Source organism: Cydia splendana, chromosome 20 (assembly GCF_910591565.1).
Source record: "Cydia splendana chromosome 20, ilCydSple1.2, whole genome shotgun sequence".
Taxonomy (NCBI): Eukaryota; Metazoa; Arthropoda; class Insecta; order Lepidoptera; family Tortricidae; genus Cydia; species Cydia splendana.
The window spans coordinates 15057990-15078897 of record NC_085979.1 but is presented as its reverse complement, the minus strand read 5'-3'; the positions used below and the strand labels follow the sequence as shown (position 1 = coordinate 15078897).

General features: G+C 40.3%; 1 protein-coding gene across 4 annotated transcripts in view; it reads left to right on the top strand.

Moving 5' to 3' along the window:
- The first annotated feature begins 526 nt into the window (after positions 1 to 526).
- LOC134800532 (nucleolar protein 4) overlaps positions 527 to 20908 on the top strand; it is a 157801-nt gene continuing 137419 nt past the window's right edge. Inside the window, exons 1-2 of one of the 4 annotated variants that reach the window (XM_063773011.1) lie at positions 527 to 657; positions 1090 to 1663. In XM_063773011.1, the coding sequence (XP_063629081.1) occupies positions 1145 to 1663 (519 nt within the window). In that variant the 5' untranslated portion in view covers positions 527 to 657; positions 1090 to 1144. Of the gene's footprint in view, positions 658 to 926; positions 1664 to 20908 lie in introns of those variants that run through there. The other 3 variants (XM_063773009.1, XM_063773012.1, XM_063773010.1) reach the window with 3 other exon arrangements.

Sequence of the window (20908 nt, the reverse complement as noted above, 5' to 3'; positions counted from 1 at the left end):
TGTAGTGTAAAAGTGCAGTAGCAATATATAGACCAGAAAGTCCAGAAACCCAGAACGTAAGCGTGTAAATCTACTTTCAATGGTTATTTGCACCTTCATAAAAGAAATTTGTCAGAACGCAACCTCTATTAATGAAAACCTCTATAATTGACACAACGATTTTTTGAACCTCGTTAATTGACACGACCTGCTTAAATGAAAAACCTGGTTAATTGACAAAAAATGGCCGGTCCCTTGAGATTGCAATTATCCAGGTTCCACTGTATTACCGAAGTACCGTAAGCACAACTTCACATAGCTAAATCAGATTGCACCTAAGAACGCGCATCCGCGCGCGATCCTTATTCAAGTCAGCCTAGTTCTAGTTCCCGTAACACAATAGCGTCGCGTTATCTTGCAAGTGCGAGCATTATCGCGGCGCCCGGCCGGCGATCGGGCCGATTGTTTTGCAGGCAATTAGCGTCCCGTCCCGGCCCGGCCGTCCCGTCCCGCACGTGCGGCCCGTGCCGCGCGGGCCAGTACGCCGCGCGTGTTCCTCGCGAGCGGTTCTCCGGCCAGTGATCCGGCCCGCCCGCGCGGCGATCAACACGTTCATCATAACCCGGTACTTTTGCGTTCCCCGGAAAATCAAGGAAAAGTTTTCCCGGACACCTGTTGGTATGTTTGAGGAGTTTGCGTGATTTTTACTAAGTTGGGTATTGTAGAAAAGTTTTTCGGAATTTATTGACACCTGTACACAGGTACAGGTACCTAAGTTACTTCTAGGATTTTTTCGAGACAGTAAAAAAATTTAATAAATTAGATTAATTTTCTTAGAAAATAAATAAGACGATAAAGTAGGATGAAAAGCGAATAAATAGAAACTGCCGTCGTCACTAAAACTTTTCTCCCATCGAGAGTCCTTTAGGTCGGCGCGAATTTCGTACACAAAAGTTAGGTACCGTCCGCAAAGTTGTACGCACGCGACGGAACTTGGAGAGTTCGCAACTTCGCTCACAACAATCCGCGATCCCGGGAGGTTTAGGCAAAAGTTCCGCGGGAACAAAAGAGTACCGGGCCCGAACAATAAAAGTGGATCCTTGTTTCCAGGACTAATTAAAATTAACTACTGAAATGTTCACGGACTAAGTGTGAGACAAACAAAATGGCTGCAGCCATGATTGCCGATCGAGGACTTCGTAAAAAGTTGACACAGGAAGCTATTCCTGTGAAAACTCCCAAAAAGCCGTCGAAGCGCAAATCGACCGCGAGCGGCTCAAGAAATGACAAAAAGAACGAGCAAAACAACAACAAACGCCCGAAAATTCACACTGGAGACCCTAAACTGGATTTATTTGAGACTTATCAGCCTTGGGTCATCCAGACTTACGGGGATTTGGCTAAAACCAAGACTATAACTCTCAAGAAGTACGCCAGGATCCTTCGTACGCTTCGCGGGGAGGAGTGTAACAGTTCAGACAGTTCAAAGTTTCGCTTTTGGGTGAAAGCGAAGGGTTTCCACGTGGGGAAGCCGCCAGGGTACGAGGCGAAGCCGGCCGACGGCATCGTGTGCCGCTACAGCGTGCAGGACGCGGAGGGCTGTGCGAAGAACCCCGAGGGGAAGGAGATCTACACCGGCTCGCAGAACGACCCGCCACTTTACATCCCTACACCACCGTTAAAGGTTAGTCCATTATTACGTGTTATTGTCTTTTCTTCTTTATTTTTTAGGGTTTTTAAATGGTTGCGGGCTACAGAAGTCTGCAATAATTTACGCCCGTCGGTCTATTTGTCTCCTGTGTGTTTTATCTTTGCGTAATCAGTAATGTTAATCGGACTGCGTCTCAGGTTCCGAACTGCTTTAAACAATTAGCGACTAATACATGGATGGAATACCTACATTCTTGAATATTTTGAAGAACCGTCGGACAAGGCTGAAATTTCTCATGTCTACTGTTAATTATTTCTCGAAGATCCGGGACATCTCCAAGTAGTAATAAGAGTTTTTAATAGATAGCGAAAACAAGAGGCTGAAACTACTTATTTTCTTCGCTATTGATCCCAAATCAATGAATTGGAATCGCAATCGAAACTCGATATTTTGGCGAGTAGATACATAACACTTCATGTTGTTAACAAGTTGTTAAGTACAAAGTTCCTGAATACCCTCTATTACCACAATAAGTAGGTAGAGACCTATTTTCGTGGTCCGTTTTCATAGAATAGAGGGGGCAGCTTCGACTAGGACATTTATAATATAACATGAATAAAATTAATATAGGATTCTGGCCGACAGACTATTTGATTTACTAATCTGACTTCAAAATTATCTAACTATAATTCGAATAGAGTTAGTGCAGTGGTAACTTTTTCAATTATATGTAACTATATGATGACTACCTACTTGTAAATTTAAAGGCAAAATTACATTTTAAGGAAGACACCGAAAAATTCACCGACCCATGCTAGACTCGACATGTGATATTTTTTGTCGATCCTCAAAACAAAATCAATTCAAGGTCTTTATTTATTTATTTATTTAAACATTATTGCACAAAGTAAAAATGTACAAATGGCGGACTTAATGCCAAATGGCATTCTTACAATGGAAAGGGTCTTTCTTACAATTAGTTAAATTAATCTCAAAAACCGCAGGTTTAATTTGTTGCTTTTGAGACAAATAAATTCAAGAGCGCAAACTGTACGGGTTGTAGAAGTGCACCAACTGTGACTCGCATGAATCAGAAACAGGTGATTTCTGACACAGAATCACCAAGCACACATAAATGTACAAGAGATAGCTAGCTTACCTCTTTATCATTTGCTTTAGTCACGACAAGGAAAACACATTTGAGCCGAGTGTTGTCATATGTATGCCAGTGTTATTTAGTTACGACTACGACCCACTCCCTGGTCCACGTCTCTGAGATTTTTATTTTTATTTTAATTATGCGTTTACGAATTCGCTAAAAATGTGCGACTTATGCTTAAGGTCCAATTAAGTAGGGACTTTCCATTGCTTTATTTTTCTGAACATCGTGATCAATAGGTACCCTGGGGATTCAACCGAAATTGTCGGGAATTTTGTAGATATTCCGGACGTTCTTTATTTTAAATGAAAATGACACTCTATCAATTAAGCCAATATGCGCTCCTAAGGCGCTCCTAAAATAACGAGCCTTTTATGAAATTCGTTACATCTTGGGTTTGTCTGTACTTGGCATTTGTTACCAGAGGGCCTACCGCGAACACCGAAGTTCCCTAATTTCGGGCATCTTTCTCTTTTGCTCCAATAAAGGCGTAATTTAAGAGACAGATAGTTGCTCGAAATTTACGAACTTCGATTTTCGTGGTTATAAGCATCTTGATGACATTCTCAAATTCACACACACGCACACCTCACAGAGATCAAAGAACAGGTGATGTGTGCCACCCCGGCACCAGGCGCGCATGACGCCCGCGGAGCTTCCACATCATCATCATTAGGCGGCTCGTTTATCATCGAGCGCGATTAGATGCCACCGCTCGGACGCCTGCGGCTTGTACCTCGCCGTCAATATGTTTACACACGCTCTATTACAATAGCATAAGACTCAAAATTGTAAAGATGCCTTAGACTATGTTAGACTAGTAGGCTTGTATATGGCTAACTAAGATAGGGGCTTAGCCTTCATTGGTTCAATCAAATAGATTTGACAGAGGGCACTTGCCGCGTTTGAGCAAATGTTTTGAATCCATTAATTTTACAAGGGATAAAGGATTGTTTTCTTGGATAAAACTATATCTATAAATTAAATACAAGGTTAACTTTTAACATTATTTATTAATAATGAAATGACAAATAAGCTTAGAGATATTTTAGAGAATGTAGAGTCCTAATTAAACTGGATGTAGTTCTGTTTCCATCGGATATTCAGTTCCAAATTTTAAACGGATTGTGTACTCGTGATGTTAAAACATTGAAATCGTCGGTGCCGATTCCCATTCGATCAAAATTGGGGTTCGACACATTGTACATGAAATCCAAATGATTCTTTAAGGTTTTAAAACCCCATAGCATAGACAAAGGAAGGCTAGAGCGTTATCACTATGAGGTATCAATGACTTTTGAGCATCATTATATATTATGTCCATTATCCAAAAACCCTTTCAAACTCTCCACGAAACGTATCACTTGCGCCGCTTGCGCGATGCCCGTATCATGTCATTTTCAGCCATACAAGTGGTGTATAAGTTATTCGTGGGTTCTGGCGGCGGCTGCGCGCCGGGTGTTCGAACGTGCCAGGCGGGCCGCCGCGCTCGCCTCATTTATTATTGCTGGCCGCCTCTCATGTTTATTAACCTAACTCACCTGAACCTGCCTGAACTGTGTCTTAACTGCTATCAGCTAAAACTCTACGGAACTGCGAAGCACCTACTGTGTGATAAATTACTTGGAAACTGCACCAACAAGTTTCGTAAATATTTGATGACTGTTTATCCCAACCAGACCAACATGCTCGTTTAAAATAGACTACCAAATTTTTGAAATACCAAATATGCCTTTATTTTAGAAACAATCAAATAATCCATAGGTAATCCATCCGCTATAAAAGCTTTGTCGAATGCAGATCATCTAGGCGTCGTAATCGTTACCACTCATTAAAACTACTACAACAGTTTTGAATGATTCGTGGTTAGTTTCACTAGACTTCATATCCCGGTCGATATAAGTCTAGTAAAACTACTACATTGCAATGTCCACTTCGGGTCAACACTTCTCCATGTTGTTATCATGTTGTATTGTCAATAGAAAGCACAAACTCTGTTTCTGAGTCGTCGCCTCCACCTGTTAAACTACTCCCTTCACACCTCAAGATTCAAGTACCTATTTAAGTCTAAACAGGGCGGGTACTAGACAGAGTAACTCAGAATACCTAATTATATGTACATACATCAATTAAATAGATAGGTATTTTATAAGAAAACATCCTCAAAACTTATTAGATAATCCAAGTAAACGTGTCTCTAACAATTTCAAGAAATTGTGTCGTTTTTGGAATGACTATTTTGGGCACAATAAGTCGAACCCGTCAATTGGATATCATATCACAATTTACAACAAATTGGCTTTGAATGAAGATCAATCGTTGTGATCAATTCCAACTTGAAGTCATGAAAATCGAAAGAAAGCGAATATCTTAGTGAACAATTGAGACAAAGAAGTAATTCTGAGACTCGTTAATCCGTGATAGAGTTAGAGATACTTACTTTGAATTTTTGCCTGCACTTTGCAAACTTTTTGCCATCCTGAAGAATGAAATAACAGTTAGAGGAGCTAAAAAGCGATTATACAAAATAAAGAAAAATGTAGAGACAAACCACCTCCAGACAAATTAGCACAATGTCGCGGCATCTTAAGCACTTTACACTAAGTATTTTCTATGGAGCAAGTAATGTTTAGTCATGTATTTATTTAGAGTTAGACTAATAAACTTCTGCAATGATTTTGATAGTACACGCAGTGCAAGTGTTATTTTAATCTTCTATGATATTATGACGTACCTAAATTATACTTGCAACTGGGTGTGCTATCAAAATCGTGGCAGACTTTTCTAGTTCCAAGTCTAATCATGAAGCAATGTTGTCTAATTAGAACATAAACTATAGTCATAGCGTTACGGTTATAGGTAAACGATTACAGAGATGATCATTGCTTTCACAGAAGACTTTCGGTACTCTGATAAGCCGACTAAGCCGTCATAGTGAGTAAGGCTGCAATACATCAGCGTTCCCGGTTCTGAAATTTTAAACAAACGCTTTCATCCATACAATCCAGGATTCAGGAAAAACGACCAGCTAGGACAATAGCCGCCGTGAGTGCAGCCTGCGGCCTGCCGATGTGTGGACGATAAGCTCGATCGATTACTACACCACTCTTGTTCGCTCGTCGCCTGAGTTGCTCGAACTCTGCTCACATCATGCCGCCTTAGTAATTTATATCGAATGTATCGATGATTTCTTTATTGATTGCGCACGATTCTCGATAGTTGTGTCACTCTCATGGGAACCCAGGTGGTTTTTAACGAATTGCAGTATGATATTGATATCCAATTTTGTGTTAATGTTTGCATGATTTATTTTGATTGAGATTTTCTAATTGGTGTGCCTTCATATTCATAATTCATAACTTCAGATTTAATGATGTTATAGTTTCTGCCTATTACGAATTACATGTCATTCAATAACACAAGCAAAATCAATTAATGCGTAAAAGCTTTGAGTTTTTATAGGCAGTTCCAGTAAAGATGGTAACGTTGAATCGATCACCGCATTCCGTTCCGAGATGCTCCGAGTTCGAAATGGAGAGTAGACATGTGGTACGCGTACCTAACTCCCGATCAAAATCATGCCATTTCTTGTATTCATTCTCCTTGGCTCTGAATATTAAAAAGTGAATCGAGGTAAGCGTTTAAAATATACCTACTCATGTCCAATGAAAAGTAGTTCAAAACTGACATATTGCCACATAAAGCCACTTGCCTTTTTTACACATCGGATACAAATCTTGACTGTGTAAAGCCGTTCCCTAAATACTAGAGAGGTAAATACGCTGTGTTAAAATACTCGATCCCTTAAACCCTCGGAGTAATTAACAATGGAGCCGCCATTAACAGGCGTTCCCCTCTGTCGAAAATAGGCGGCCAATGGTCAACACCATGTCAACCATATGTATGGACTGACGTTTATCTGACATGACGTAATACATTTGATGTGCCCCTCCCCCGCAAAAAACGGCAGACTATTTTGTACTGAAAATTTTAGACATGGCGTCTCCGTTGGTTATTGGTTATATCCTCTAAGCTTAAACCCCTTCGGTAAAATTAGAAGCATTCTGCGGCAAAAATATGGAGTCACCCGGATGCAGCCGCAGCCGTGGCAATTAAATTATTCCGCGTCATCTGAGACGTGTGCATTACTGAACCGCTTGCACAGGTCGGCGAAGCTGTTGGCTTAGCATTAAATGGGGGGAAATTGCCAAGGAAAAAATTCGGGCTCGACGCTGTTTGTGTTGGGAGTTGGCTGGATTTTCCGAAGTAGGAAATCGGCTTTTGTTTTCTGAGAATATTTTTGTGAACTCACGTTTTTTTCTACGAGTAGCTATAAGAACTGATAGGTAGAGCTTAGAGAGAGTCATAAACATAATGCTAAAAACTGGTTAGCCAAAAGTTCAGCACACCGTTCGTGCCTAAACCTCGATCGGACAATCTGGTCACCCTAGAACATTATTATATTATCCTACATCATTTCGTTTTGTTGCTATTTATTGTAAGTTCTCAACACCTTTTGTTGCATCTCTCGCGCTAAGACTAATGCAAATATACATCGTCATAAACATAATGCTAAAAACTGGTTAGCCAGCCATTACACCGTCCGCGTCCGTGCCCAAAGCTCGATCGGACAATCTGGTCACTCCAGAACTTTATAATCCCAGATCTGCAACGGCCATTGTAAAAATTACGCCATAAATTCGGCCCGGGCCGCTCCCGGCGAGCGGTCGGCGCGGGCCGGTCGTAAATTATGGCGCTGGCTGGTGCGGAGTGGCGCGGAGGCATGGCGGGCGAGGCGACCGCGACATCACAAAGGCGCGGCGAAAAAATATAGATAAGCCCGTGTAGGGTAGGGACGCACGCACGGTTGTTAGGGGCTTGCGGTCGCTTTAATGAAGGGCGCTATGATATCGGGCCGTACGCGAGTGATGGAGATCTGCTGAATACGTGAACTTATTTATCATTAAGAGTGTACTCGGAGCCAGTTTTGTATTATTATTCTCAAAGATTTTCGACCAATTTTTTGAAGTAATACGTGTTTTGCCCTAGTATTTTTGAATCATTATAATTAATTTCCTAGAATTATTTAAAGTAAGAAATAAAATATATGGTGTCGTGTAAGTTATATGATATAACTAATTAATTAAATTTTTAGTACGGGCAAATTCTGTCAAAGTAAGAATTCAAAAATTTTGATCAATGGTGTGAACATTTTATTGCGAATAAATCAAAAGTTACTTTGAGGTTTGGCCGACCGCAGACTGCGTGGGTGTAGAGGTGTAAAATCGTTCTTATTAATCTACGATCATTATTTACTGTGCCGATTACAGCCTGGATTCAATGAATTATAAATTAGATTATAAGTAGTATCCCTAGAGTAAATTTTAGTAGAGGCGGAGAAAATGTTAGAGAGATGTTCTTTCCAGATAAAATAGTATAAGAAAATAAGTTGGCAAAGGAGTCTCAGTAAAAGGTCTAAGGTTTGCCGAGTGTTCTCTTAGGGTTTTACAAACATCAAGGTAATCCTAGCCCTTGAATGTACGTTGTAGCCTCATAAATTCAAATATACTCGGTAGCCCGGTCAGTCGTTAGTACTCATTAGGGTCCCACCTGGTTTAAAAACACAAAAGCGGACAAAAAAAAGCGAAACCGCATTCGCATTGCAGGCGTTGGTCTGGCGGTAGAGTACTGGGCTCACAGCGGAGCGGTGGAGATAAGTAATTCCGTGCCGGGCCTCGGGGGGGCGGGAGTGGGAGTGGGGCGGCGGGGGGTAAATGCCCGCGCGGCGGGTAATTGGTTCGCGCCGCCCGAGGCGAGCCCGTAGTATCGCGCTTTAAGCCCCTGCTACACGGCAGCCGACAAGCCCCCAAACCGCGTGGCCTTGGTCTGTCCCGGACCGTGTAGACAGTTGTTACCAACAAAATTTCGTTTGACCTCCGGACGCCCTTGGCATGCGAGCGCGCGCCAGCGACCGCGGTCTGAGCGGTCGGTCCGGAACCGTGTAGTCGCCCGACGCCGACCGCACTAGGCCATTTCGCTTGAAGGACGCACCGTGTGCGCTCGTGTGGTTAATAGCCATGCCATGGGTACTCAGTAGCATTTCTAATAATTCATCAAATACTTTCCTCTTCATTCTCAGAAAGTTATGTATGTCCCCGTAGCGTAGAGTCCAGCGAATTCATTACGTTGAAATGACTCAACAAATGCCGTTTTTTGAGCCAGCGTTTCATTCATATACCCTTTTCTTTTTTTACAAACTTTTTATTAACTTGCAATATACCTAATGTATGTAAATATGTTTTTATGGGTCAAATCTTGCAAGTTAAATTAGACCCACTTTCTAGTTTCCGATGGAGCTGAAAATTTGCATACGTATATAAGTCGGGTGACAATGCATTATTATGGTACCATAGAGCTGATCTGATGATGGAAACAGGAGGTGGCCATAGGAACCCTGTGATAGAACAACGCGACCTAATTGTGTTTGGGGTTTTTAGAATTGTCTCGACGAGTATTAGATGCCTCTGGAAAGAAAAGTACAGTCAGCGATAAAAGCTTGTACCAAATATTCTTTTTTTGCCAAAAACTTATTTTTTTGTCATTGCACTAGTATATATGAGTAGGTAGGTTATGAAATTTGGCGCCCCGGCCAATAAGTTTTGCCGCCCCAGAAGTGAAGGAAGAAAAACAAAATGCAATCCGCCAGGGGTGGCATACGCCGCCCTTAGGGCCATACGCCACTGAGTAGGTACTAATGCCACGCCAACTTTCTGAAAGGTTAGGGGCCATTTTGTGCGCTTGCAATACGTGTTGTCTGTCCGCGAGTTCTGAACACACTGTGGTTTGCCACCGTCTAGCCAGACAACTCAGACGGACCCACACACCAAGGACAGACCTAGGTCAGACGGTTAGTAGGCTTGTCGGCTGCCGTGTAGCAGGGGCTTTAGCGACGGCGCCCTCCGGTGTCGGCGCGAATAGAACACAACTGGAGACTTCCAACATTATTATTTGGTTATGTTTTTTTTTCGGTTTAAGAAGTATAGTTACTATTTAAAGTAGAAATATGACGATATCATCGACAATTAATGTAACTTTCAACACACAATATAGGTACGACGGACTAAGTTATACAACAAGTCCATAAAAAACTAAGAACTTAATACTTAATACTCGAACTGATTAAAATGTAGAGCACTAAATTGGCATAAACTGTTTTACAAGGGGTTGCCCCCTTGTTTAGTTATTGTTTAACCGCTCATGCTGATATTGACACCCGAGCAAGTGAAAGATTTCAAAATTTAACCACGAGAGTAGCGAGTAGTTCGAAAAATGGAATCCAGAGCGTTGCGAGGGTTCAATGCACGAGGGTTAAACAAATTTTGAGACCGAGTGAAACACAACATTTTTCACCACGCCAACGCGACGAAAGTACTAACTGTAAAATATCAATCAAAAACTAACCAAATCAAATTCAAATGAACGTTATTAAATATTGATCATTCAAAATCATCATTTATAATTCAATTCTACCAGCCAAACATAAGGATACAACTCAAAATTTGCACGAGATTACTTTGCCCCACATGTGGATAAGTTTTTGAACAATTAAGAAAGGTAAAGGCTTTCTTTATACATAGTTGTATAGTTGGTATGGTGAAAAAAAATTGGCTTATACGAAATACTTCTACAGTATAGAATGGCAAATGTAAGTAGGTAATTAAGAAATTATGATTCATGATTTAAAACCATCCTTAGGTGCTGTGTCTTAGATATTCTTAGGCATTTTTACTAAAAATTCTTTTAAAACAGAATAACTGTGAAACAGACCTAGAATTATAGTTTCTCTCCCAGACAGTATAAATAAAACAAAACTTTATTTTATACACACGAAACTTGACTACTGCTCACGGCGCAACATACAAAAAAATTCAAATAAAATACTCGTAAGCGCGGTGTCGACTCCACACCTCCCCAGCTCAGCTGTTTGTCATGCCGCCGCGAGTTATAGCTATAGCCCCTGCTACACGGCAGCCGACAAGCCTACTAACCGTCTGACCTAGGTCTGTCCTTGGTGTGTGGGTCCGTCTGAGTTGTCTGGCTAGACGGTGGCAAACCACAGTGTGTTCAGAACTCGCGGACAGACAACACGTATTGCAAGCGCACAAAATGGCCCCTAACCTTTCAGAAAGTTGGCGTGGCATTAGTACCTACTCAGTGGCGTATGGCCCTAAGGGCGGCGTATGCCACCCCTGGCGGATTGCATTTTGTTTTTCTTCCTTCACTTCTGGGGCGGCAAAACTTATTGGCCGGGGCGCCAAATTTCATAACCTACCTACTCATATATACTAGTGCAATGACAAAAAAATAAGTTTTTGGCAAAAAAAGAATATTTGGTACAAGCTTTTATCGCTGACTGTACTTTTCTTTCCAGAGGCATCTAATACTCGTCGAGACAATTCTAAAAACCCCAAACACAATTAGGTCGCGTTGTTCTATCACAGGGTTCCTATGGCCACCTCCTGTTTCCATCATCAGATCAGCTCTATGGTACCATAATAATGCATTGTCACCCGACTTATATACGTATGCAAATTTTCAGCTCCATCGGAAACTAGAAAGTGGGTCTAATTTAACTTGCAAGATTTGACCCATAAAAACATATTTACATACATTAGGTATATTGCAAGTTAATAAAAAGTTTGTAAAAAAAGAAAAGGGTATATGAATGAAACGCTGGCTCAAAAAACGGCATTTGTTGAGTCATTTCAACGTAATGAATTCGCTGGACTCTACGCTACGGGGACATACATAACTTTCTGAGAATGAAGAGGAAAGTATTTGATGAATTATTAGAAATGCTACTGAGTACCCATGGCATGGCTATTAACCACACGAGCGCACACGGTGCGTCCTTCAAGCGAAATGGCCTAGTGCGGTCGGCGTCGGGCGACTACACGGTTCCGGACCGACCGCTCAGACCGCGGTCGCTGGCGCGCGCTCGCATGCCAAGGGCGTCCGGAGGTCAAACGAAATTTTGTTGGTAACAACTGTCTACACGGTCCGGGACAGACCAAGGCCACGCGGTTTGGGGGCTTGTCGGCTGCCGTGTAGCAGGGGCTTATGTCATGCGGCCACCGGCGCGCCACTTTATACATCCGACGCTACCGCCCGCCAAGCTCGTCTACACCTACCGTCATATACCTATGTTTGCTGTTCCTATAGACGCGGTGCCTGTGGCTTCGTACGAATTTTGTGAATTTTGAATTTTCAAAGTTTTGAATGTCTCTTGTAGTGTTTTGCGAGCCTGGTATAATGGGTTACGAACGCTTCATGGAAATTGAAATACCGTTTCTCGTAGGTTTTATTTGTACAGTATGTATGTAGGTAGAAGAGTACATACTACAGAATAGAGGCGTATTATGTGGTTTTACGTGTATGAATGTGAGAAAGTTCGCTCTGCTTACTTCATAGATTTCCTTATAGGCGATAAGACGAAACAGGAGCTGAGCGTGATCGACTGTTTCCTCCTCCAAAACTATTTATAAAACATAACCAATCGTAACCAAATTTGGAAATCTAAATGATTATGAAATTATCTGTGTCGGACCGTTTTGCTTTTTTGGCTAATTGATATCAGTTTTGAATACCACGCCTCTCATTGCGGCATAGTCAATTAGGCCATTTTGGAAGGGCTCTAGCGCCTTAAAAAACGAAAATATCAAAAAATGCAAAACGGTCCGACACAGATATTGACAATATTAATCTGTGTTGAAAAAATCACTGCTCTAGCTTCAAAAACCACTGAGGAAACAGTCGAGTACGTTTGTATGGAGAATTGACCACTCCTGTTGGCTCTTAGTTGACGCAGAAATTATCTCCAAGTCTTTGTCTTTACCGTATTGAATGTAGAATTACATTTCATAGAATATTTCTAACATACATACAAATTCAATAATTAATTACATACAAAACAAACTGAAAACTGCCACAGTTATGATATCTACACTGGCAAGTCCAATGGGTATAATAATAGCGAAAGAAGACTGAAGTCGGGATAGTCACGCCAACTTCGGACAAAGTCTAGAGCTAAAACTTTCAGTCTAGAAGCGCGGTCGAATATTCTGGTGCTATATGTGTCTCCTTCACGAGTTTACTAGTTTACCAAACGTTAGCGAAGGTTTCCGTTTCAGCTCTGCCAAAAATGCCGTGTTATGTCCGGATGTTCTTCTCTACGGACTCTACTTCTTAACCGAATTCGTGAAATTTTGTGAGCGCGTAAATTTTTTTTTGTCGATTTAGTATTTGTAAATTGTTTAAATTGGCGGAACCATACATTTATTCAGTTTTCCTAATATGCTTGCGAAGATTATAGCTCACAGAGCGACTAGTACCTATAGTAAAGCATCGTTTTCAACACCAAGTTTGCATCTATGCCTCTTCTTTGTGGTTCTGTCGCGACTGAGGTAACATACAATCAAACTGGTAGGATTCAGCGTCACGCGCCTTTATATCGGTTATTTATCCCGGCGGTTATGGCGGGCAAATCTTTTGTTATTACCACATGAAGTATTCCGTGTTTCGGCGCCATGTGTAATCCACCCCCAGTGTGAACTAAGCCTGTATCCGGGCGTGTACACCATTGGCTTTATATTCTGTGTTTTGCTACGTATACTATACGTCGGTATATGTTGGTTCGATCTGATCATATAACGTGTCGTGCATTGAAGATTCGTTGCATATGTAAAAGTAACTATCGCCACCAAGACTTGACTAGCTCGTGTTTGCAATTGATAACTTTGTATCTGTTTGAGCTGTAGCGGCAGTCATTACGATAATGACTTTAAACAAGAGAGGTTCTCTATTCCACGAAACAATTTGATGTCAAGTTATATTACCCGAATTAAACAAGTAATTCTATTGTGTAAGAAAATAGATGTCTCGAAGTTGGTCTAATTATTACGTCATTGTGATCAATCACCATTTTCCGTAGGCCCCTAACCTAAAAATTGTCTTTAGTAATGAGTACATAATTATTATCTTTAAACTTAAAATAGAGAAAAGAGGGTTTCATCTTAGCACGTTGAGTATTGACTTGTTGACCTTTATAAAGTGGACGAAATACAAGCTATACCAGTATGTGTCTAACATTTTGCCTTGTGACATCTCATATTTCAAATTTCTTGCCTCGCGTAGAACCGGACACCGGACCCCGCAATAAGCTGCAGAATGGACTCCACGAGGCACTAACTCGGCAACATTCGTTACTGTCAATGGCTCTGCGGAGAGCCGCTAGGTTGTAAACGACCCGAGGAAGGGATGAGCCTAGATCGGTCCCGGTGGGACTGGTGGGAGGAGTTTCTAATGTTTATCAATAATTAGTTTCGTTTACTTGCCTTCCTAATCGAAAGAAATTTAATTTAGTTTATTTACCCTTGTTCATAAACGCGCTACAAACCCCAATTAGCTAATAATCCTTATCTGTCATTTTGACTTATGTATTTGTAAGAAAGGTATAAAACATAATTTAACTAAATCAGACCCGTAAAGTTTTATGAATAAGGGGGTAAAATATGTTAAGGACGATTTCTTTTGTTTTGGTTTTGTATTTATAAGAAAATTAGGAAATTTCATTACTGAGATTCGTGTTTCATTTTTCGGAGGTAAGCAGTCTAATACAAATTTTGAGAGAGAGTGAGAGATGTTTGCTAAAGCCTCGTATCTCTGTGAGTCGATTAAGTTTGAATATTGCATACAAATGAAGAATGGCAATCTTAATATATATTGTGTACTAGGTAGTTGTTTTAATCATACAGCGTGGAATCTTATTATAATTGGACTAATGAGGCAACCCCATCGACAATGACGTTCTACAACGAAATTCTAAGGAAAGTTACAAAAACTTTCCTTTTATTTTGCCTTAGTTGTAGAGATACAATAACCCCCACCCATGTTAAAACATCTTGTACCCCCTCAGAGCACCAGGTGCTGATAAATTAATAAGAGCGTGCTCGTTCGTGCAAAACTGGTATAAATAATAGTAGCTGACAATCTTAAGGTGCGCGCAATGAAGCGTGAGGAGCAGGCTCAGCGGGCGTTTAAGAGGATCGAGGGGCGTCGAGGGCATTAGGTGCACTTTGACTTAATACTTGTACTTGGCATCTTGTCTACTTTACCGCACATTACGCATTCAAGATACGCAGGCCAGAGGCAGGCAGGTTTATTTAAATAGATAGGCAGGTAATTTTCAACACAGTAATTTCAAATTCGTTTTAAAGTTCTTTTGAAGATGTCGATATTGTCGGTGTTTGATACTGTGAAAGGATAGCAGTTGATATTACGCTTTCCATAGATTAGATAATAGGTATCCCATGATTTTTGATAATACTTTAACCACGCAATTGGCATTTTCGTTTAACTACAAAACATTGTTGATAATAATTCAATTAAGTAAATATTATAAAACCAAATTTCCTTTTCAATCATTTATATTATATTTGAATTCCCGTGTCAGCAATAAATTCAGAAAATATGTAGCAACGAACGCAAAGTCGTAATTTGAACAAACTCGCGAATATTTACTAGGGAATAGAAATCGCAATAAATGTTTAATCAACAGGTTCGCAGTCGATATACATGAAATGTACAACAATTTATTCTTCATTCGTATGAAATATCACTAAATCAACTCCAACCGCTATCGCAGACACACTCGGAGTGTATTAAGGCTGAGATTCGCGCGAATTTGATTTTGGATTTAATGTGGTGTGTAGAAAGTGCGGCGTGTAGCGGCTGCAGGGTATTTCGAGCGTTCGGAGCGGCGGGTGAAATACGGCGCGGTGTCGCCCGACGTGTCACGGATACTCGACCTCAGTGAGGGGACTATTAGCGGGAGCTTGGTATCGATAATCGGTGGCCATTAAATGTATTAATGCAAAATACCCAGAAATAGAATCGTAGAAACTATAGGCTTGAATAGGTCTATATTCTAGTAACAGATGTTGTTCCTGCAGTCGACCTGAAAAGAATCACTCAAGAATCAATCAAGGCAGTTGATGTTTTTAATGAGTGAGTTAATGAATTGTATATTTGGTCTTTATTTTACAAAAAGAAAAACTCATCGTATAAGCCAGTAATGTATTCTCTACGTGTCAACCTTCAGTCAAACTTATTGGGAGTGGTGAAATATTAGGTACGTTAACTGCGGCTTGGCTTCACAAGCAATTACTGATATATACAGGCAGGTATCCCATGTCACTCCCACAACTAAAACGAATCTAGTAATGACACATGAAAATAAGCTATGTATAAGCCGCGCCAAGTAATTACACGAACATAAATACTTTCGAAAAACACTCCTCTTTCGTCAATCAGGTAACAAATAAAAAGAGATGTTTATGTATGTCTATGGTGCCATAATTCTAAAGGCATGTAGCGTCCCTAGCTCGCACTCACATGCAAGCAATCAGCCGGGCGAGCCGCGGCGACGCCACTCAGCGCGCCTCGTAAACGTTATCGGCTACATCGTAAAAACGCGACGTAAAACGGCGAGCGAACGCCGCCCGACCGAGCGCGCGGCTGAACTGAGAATCTAATTCCGAATGATTTTGCCAATGTGACTTGCAGCTTCTAATCTTTTCTGTTCAAATTACTGATGATTCGAAGAAGTTGGAAAAGTTCTCGGAAATTTCAGGAAAATGTCTCGGGAAATTAAGAAAATGTAATTTGTAAACGGAAAAAATTGAGTTAACGAAATTTTAAAATGTTGAAATTTGGCAGGTTTGGAATGTATGTATTTCAATATTGCATTTTTCGTGTTATGTCAATGTCTCGAAGTACAAAATCATAAAATTAGGTGCTTTTATACATGTTCAATATTTTTCACTTGAAAAATATAACTAAAATATTGAAGCTCTTAAAGGGGCCCACTGATTAACAGTCCGCCGGACGGTATCGGCCTGTCAGTTAGAACAAAATTTTGACAGTTCCGAACAACTGACAGGCCGATACCGTCCGGCGGACTGTTAATCAGTGGGCCCCTTAAAGGGCTCTTAATACCTAATGATGTCAAAAAAGTCACTTTAAACCTCTTGCACATTGATACTTTTATTTTGAAATCAAAAACGTTACCAAAACGACCAAGTTCTCAGAATGCCATTAATGGTCTGAACACTTTCCTCGAATTTGAACATAACTTTTGACGTCTCCATAAAAATATTCGCCTTTATAAAGTTGTAACCCTTTCAATGCTTTATTCCTTTCAAGCGGATGTTGCCCTCAAGAGAGAAAGGGATGTTTAAATGTATACTCGTATTTGAAATAAATTACGATCACAGCGGTTTGTCTCGTTTTATTCCTGTTAGTTATGACAAATTTTGATTCGCAGAAAGCATTCGAGATAATGCCGTAGGTAATGGGACGTTTTGAAGATTTCGACGTTCCTGAATTTAATGATAGATAAAATTTAGCGTCGGCGCCTTGAAAGATATCAAGGTGCCAGTAAAAGAAAGCTCAATAATTTACTTTGTTGCATCTTGAACCGTTACTTGTCTCGCTTAACGTGCCTTCTCTCACACTCACCAAATTTCATCGCATTTTTATGTACAGAAAAGAAACTACGAGATCGCTTTCTAGAACGCCATGTGTCGTTTTCATACAGCGGCATTAAAATACCTGTATCAAACTTTAATCTTAATATTTGCAGGAACCATTAGGACTTTTAAGTACCTACTGTTTGCGACATACATTCATAGGGGTCCCTTTGTTTCCCATAAAGTTTTAAGTCATAATGTATTGTTTGTCATAAAACTGAAACCGTTAACTTTTCAGGATTTTCGTAAGGTTATTCTATAGATAGGTTAGGTTAGGTTTGTTTTATGGCAATCCTGAAAAGTTACTCGTTTCTGATAAAAACCAATTATGACTAACGAAAATTCGGACAAACAATATATTATGACTTAAAACTATTTGGGAAACAATAGACACCCACATTCATAACTTGTATCTATTCGACTGCTGTTGCTATTATGAGAAGGCCCATTACCAAAAGTGCAACTATTTAACTTCTTCTCGGTCGTTATAGTGGTTGCAGTGTCGTGGTCATAATATCAGGCACAGATGTTGCTTGCCGTTTTCTCGCCATTTTCCGCGGTTGGATATCATTGTGACAAATTCCTGTTCATACCTAATCCAATTATTGAAGATAATGATCCTATTCTGACTAGCTTTGAAGTACTATACAATGTGCACGGACATGTAAAATACCGTTAAGCGAGCAACGGATAACTTTACTTACCTATCCCGTATTTCTCAGTCTCATTAGACGGGCCGCGCCGCCCGCAGCCAAATTCACACCCCAATTAGCATCCGTAATCGAAAGTTGGGGTCCGGGTGACCTCGAGGGATCTAGACGCTATCTGGATGGGACGGGGTTGTGTACCTGATAGCTGGTTGTATCGCCAATAAACACACTTCGCCAACAAGGAAACAGACAGTAGTGTTTTTAGGTAGTATAAGGATAAGGATAACTTCTCTCGAAAACAAATTCACTGCTTAGGTTTTCTGGAAAGAACTTGTGAACCTATCCTAGGTATCGTTATTGTTCTTAAATGTGTATTCTGGTATCATTACCAACCGGAGGGCGCCGCTAATTTTTGAAGTGAAAACTTCTTTAGCGGCGCTGTGCACTTTTTGAGGTGGGGAAAAAATGTTAAACTCGAGACAGCGTAACGCGTAACCCCTGCGGTTTCGTTTTTATTCACCAAAGAACTTTAGTCATAACGTATCATAATCAGGTCAATTATTTAAAACTGGACTTTTATATTAAGCAATAAAGCTCAATGTTCTAATCTTGTACGGGTTGAAATACGAGGATCTCACAGTTACATTCTAACTTTATATCACTCCAATATAATTCAATAAAGCTACATCTTGATGAAATCGCTAATAAAAGTGAATTCTAGTACTGGTGAATAAAACTCAAAATATCATGACCAAATATATTTAGATGCGAGGTCTGCAAGGTAACTTTACAATTTCTATTCGAATTTTAAACAATTAACGCTACAAATTTAAGCTCACTGGCCAGCAATTTCGGAACTAAAGTTTGTCAATAGAAAGGAGGATGGGTCATATACATAGTGCTGCAGACATTTTGGACTAGTCATTGAGTTTTCACTTCTGTCGGCACTCCCGGAGTGCAACCCGTTGTTTTTTTTTTAATGACCACTGTTCATATACCTTCCTGTTGGATCTGAATCAACTAATTAGTACTCTTTCTTCTCCATGCTTAATAGGGAGTGCCTAAGTGAGTCACAACAAACAACAAGATATTTCTTTTCTACACTTAAGAGCAATAAAAACGTTTTCGTCGGTAGCACATTCACGGCATGTACTTCGAGTTAATAAAATAAATATGAGGATATTTCTAAAGACCATTTCCTAGATTTACATTCTCGAAGCGTGTCAGGTTAGGCCCGGGAGGATCTTTATCAACGCAGTGGCCGGGCGCGTTTAATTCTATTTTCCAATTCGTCCCTTTTCTTTATTGGGTTGTCTTCGGGGCGAGTGAGACGTTGGGCGAAGAGGGTTTTAATTTTACTTGCATGTGATATGTTCCTGGCACACCAGGGAAATAAAATAGAAATGTAGGAAGTGTCTCATGTAAAGTCCTTAGTAAACTGTTTTGTCTAGAATAATGCATATCTGAAAAAATACGTTGTTTTATATAACGCAACTCGGAAGATTAAATACTTATCTTAAACTTTAAGTTAAAGTTTTACAATTCCAGAAGATTATCTACATCTACCAGAAACTCTAAAAAAACATTCTTTAAGTATATAATTAACATCTATCGCAGTGGTGGGCAAAGCACGGCCCGCGGGCCAAGTGCGGCCCGCGAAAGGATTTATCTGGCCCGCCGCCGGTCATTTAAAAAAATGTATAATATGGCCAGCAATATAATAAAAATACATTTTTGCTGTAAATCTGGCCCTCCTCTGAAATTCCTTCAAGTTTTGGCCCCTCATGAAGAAAGTTTGCCCACCACTGATCTATCGTATGAGCATAGTTGTTACGAAAGTCTCTTAACTAAACGAAAGCACAACAAAGCAAAATCCTAGAAATGTTTTCTTGTCATTTGGCATTAACGTAGAAATATTAAACAGATCCACAAACGCCTATGGCGTCGGTTTCCCTTATTTGGCGCTGGCTTGGATTGTGACAAAAAACTTAGTTTCGGTCATTCGCATTCGTGTAATTTAAATTTCTCCGCTATGTTACCTAGATTTTATCGCAAAAATAAGGACTACACGATTTCTTCTCCATGAAATCAGTTATATGAGTAGTCAAGATAAATAACGCTATTAGAAACATAGGTACAATTTAGCCTCACAGCATTCTAGCGAAAAGACATTCACTATGTTAAAATTAACAAAATTAAGGCATGTTGCGACACAAATTAGACCCCAAATTTTGTCTTAAAGAAACATAGGCGTTACTACCGTCAACTTTATCATACAAATACTTATAAAACGATCGCAAAAATGCTGTTCCTGAATTTCCATATACAGTTTACAAAACATACGGCGTACCGCATAAGCGCGGATTACGTTACGGCGCGTTACCTACTTGCGGGATGGATCCGGGATCCCGGCATCGAGGTTATCAAGTTATCAATGCGAGGCTTTAATGGCGACGTATATTTTATTAACACCTCGTGTGCGACGTGCGAAACAAACTTATGTGTTTTCGTTTAATGTTTTATATATGCCGCACGAACGTTTCATAAAAACATCTTGTGAACGCCATTGTGTAAAAGCGTTGAAGCTACGTCCTACGGTAACCTTCAGATTTTGATTATTCTGACTCCAATTTGTCCTGTCTCCGAGGTGTTCGAGGTTCTTTTGTGTTGATTTCTCTGGTAGTATCCTCAGCTCTATTGCTAACACTTTTTTATTATTCCCGTATTAGTTTAACAATAAGGCAAATATTTTCGTGCACACTGGAAAAAAATCTTCATTTTCAACATGGCAACAGCAACATACTTACATTGTCAATTTGTCAGTGACATAACAAACGAACTTGGCCTACTCGCCGCGATGTCGTCTGTTTGTTATGGTTAC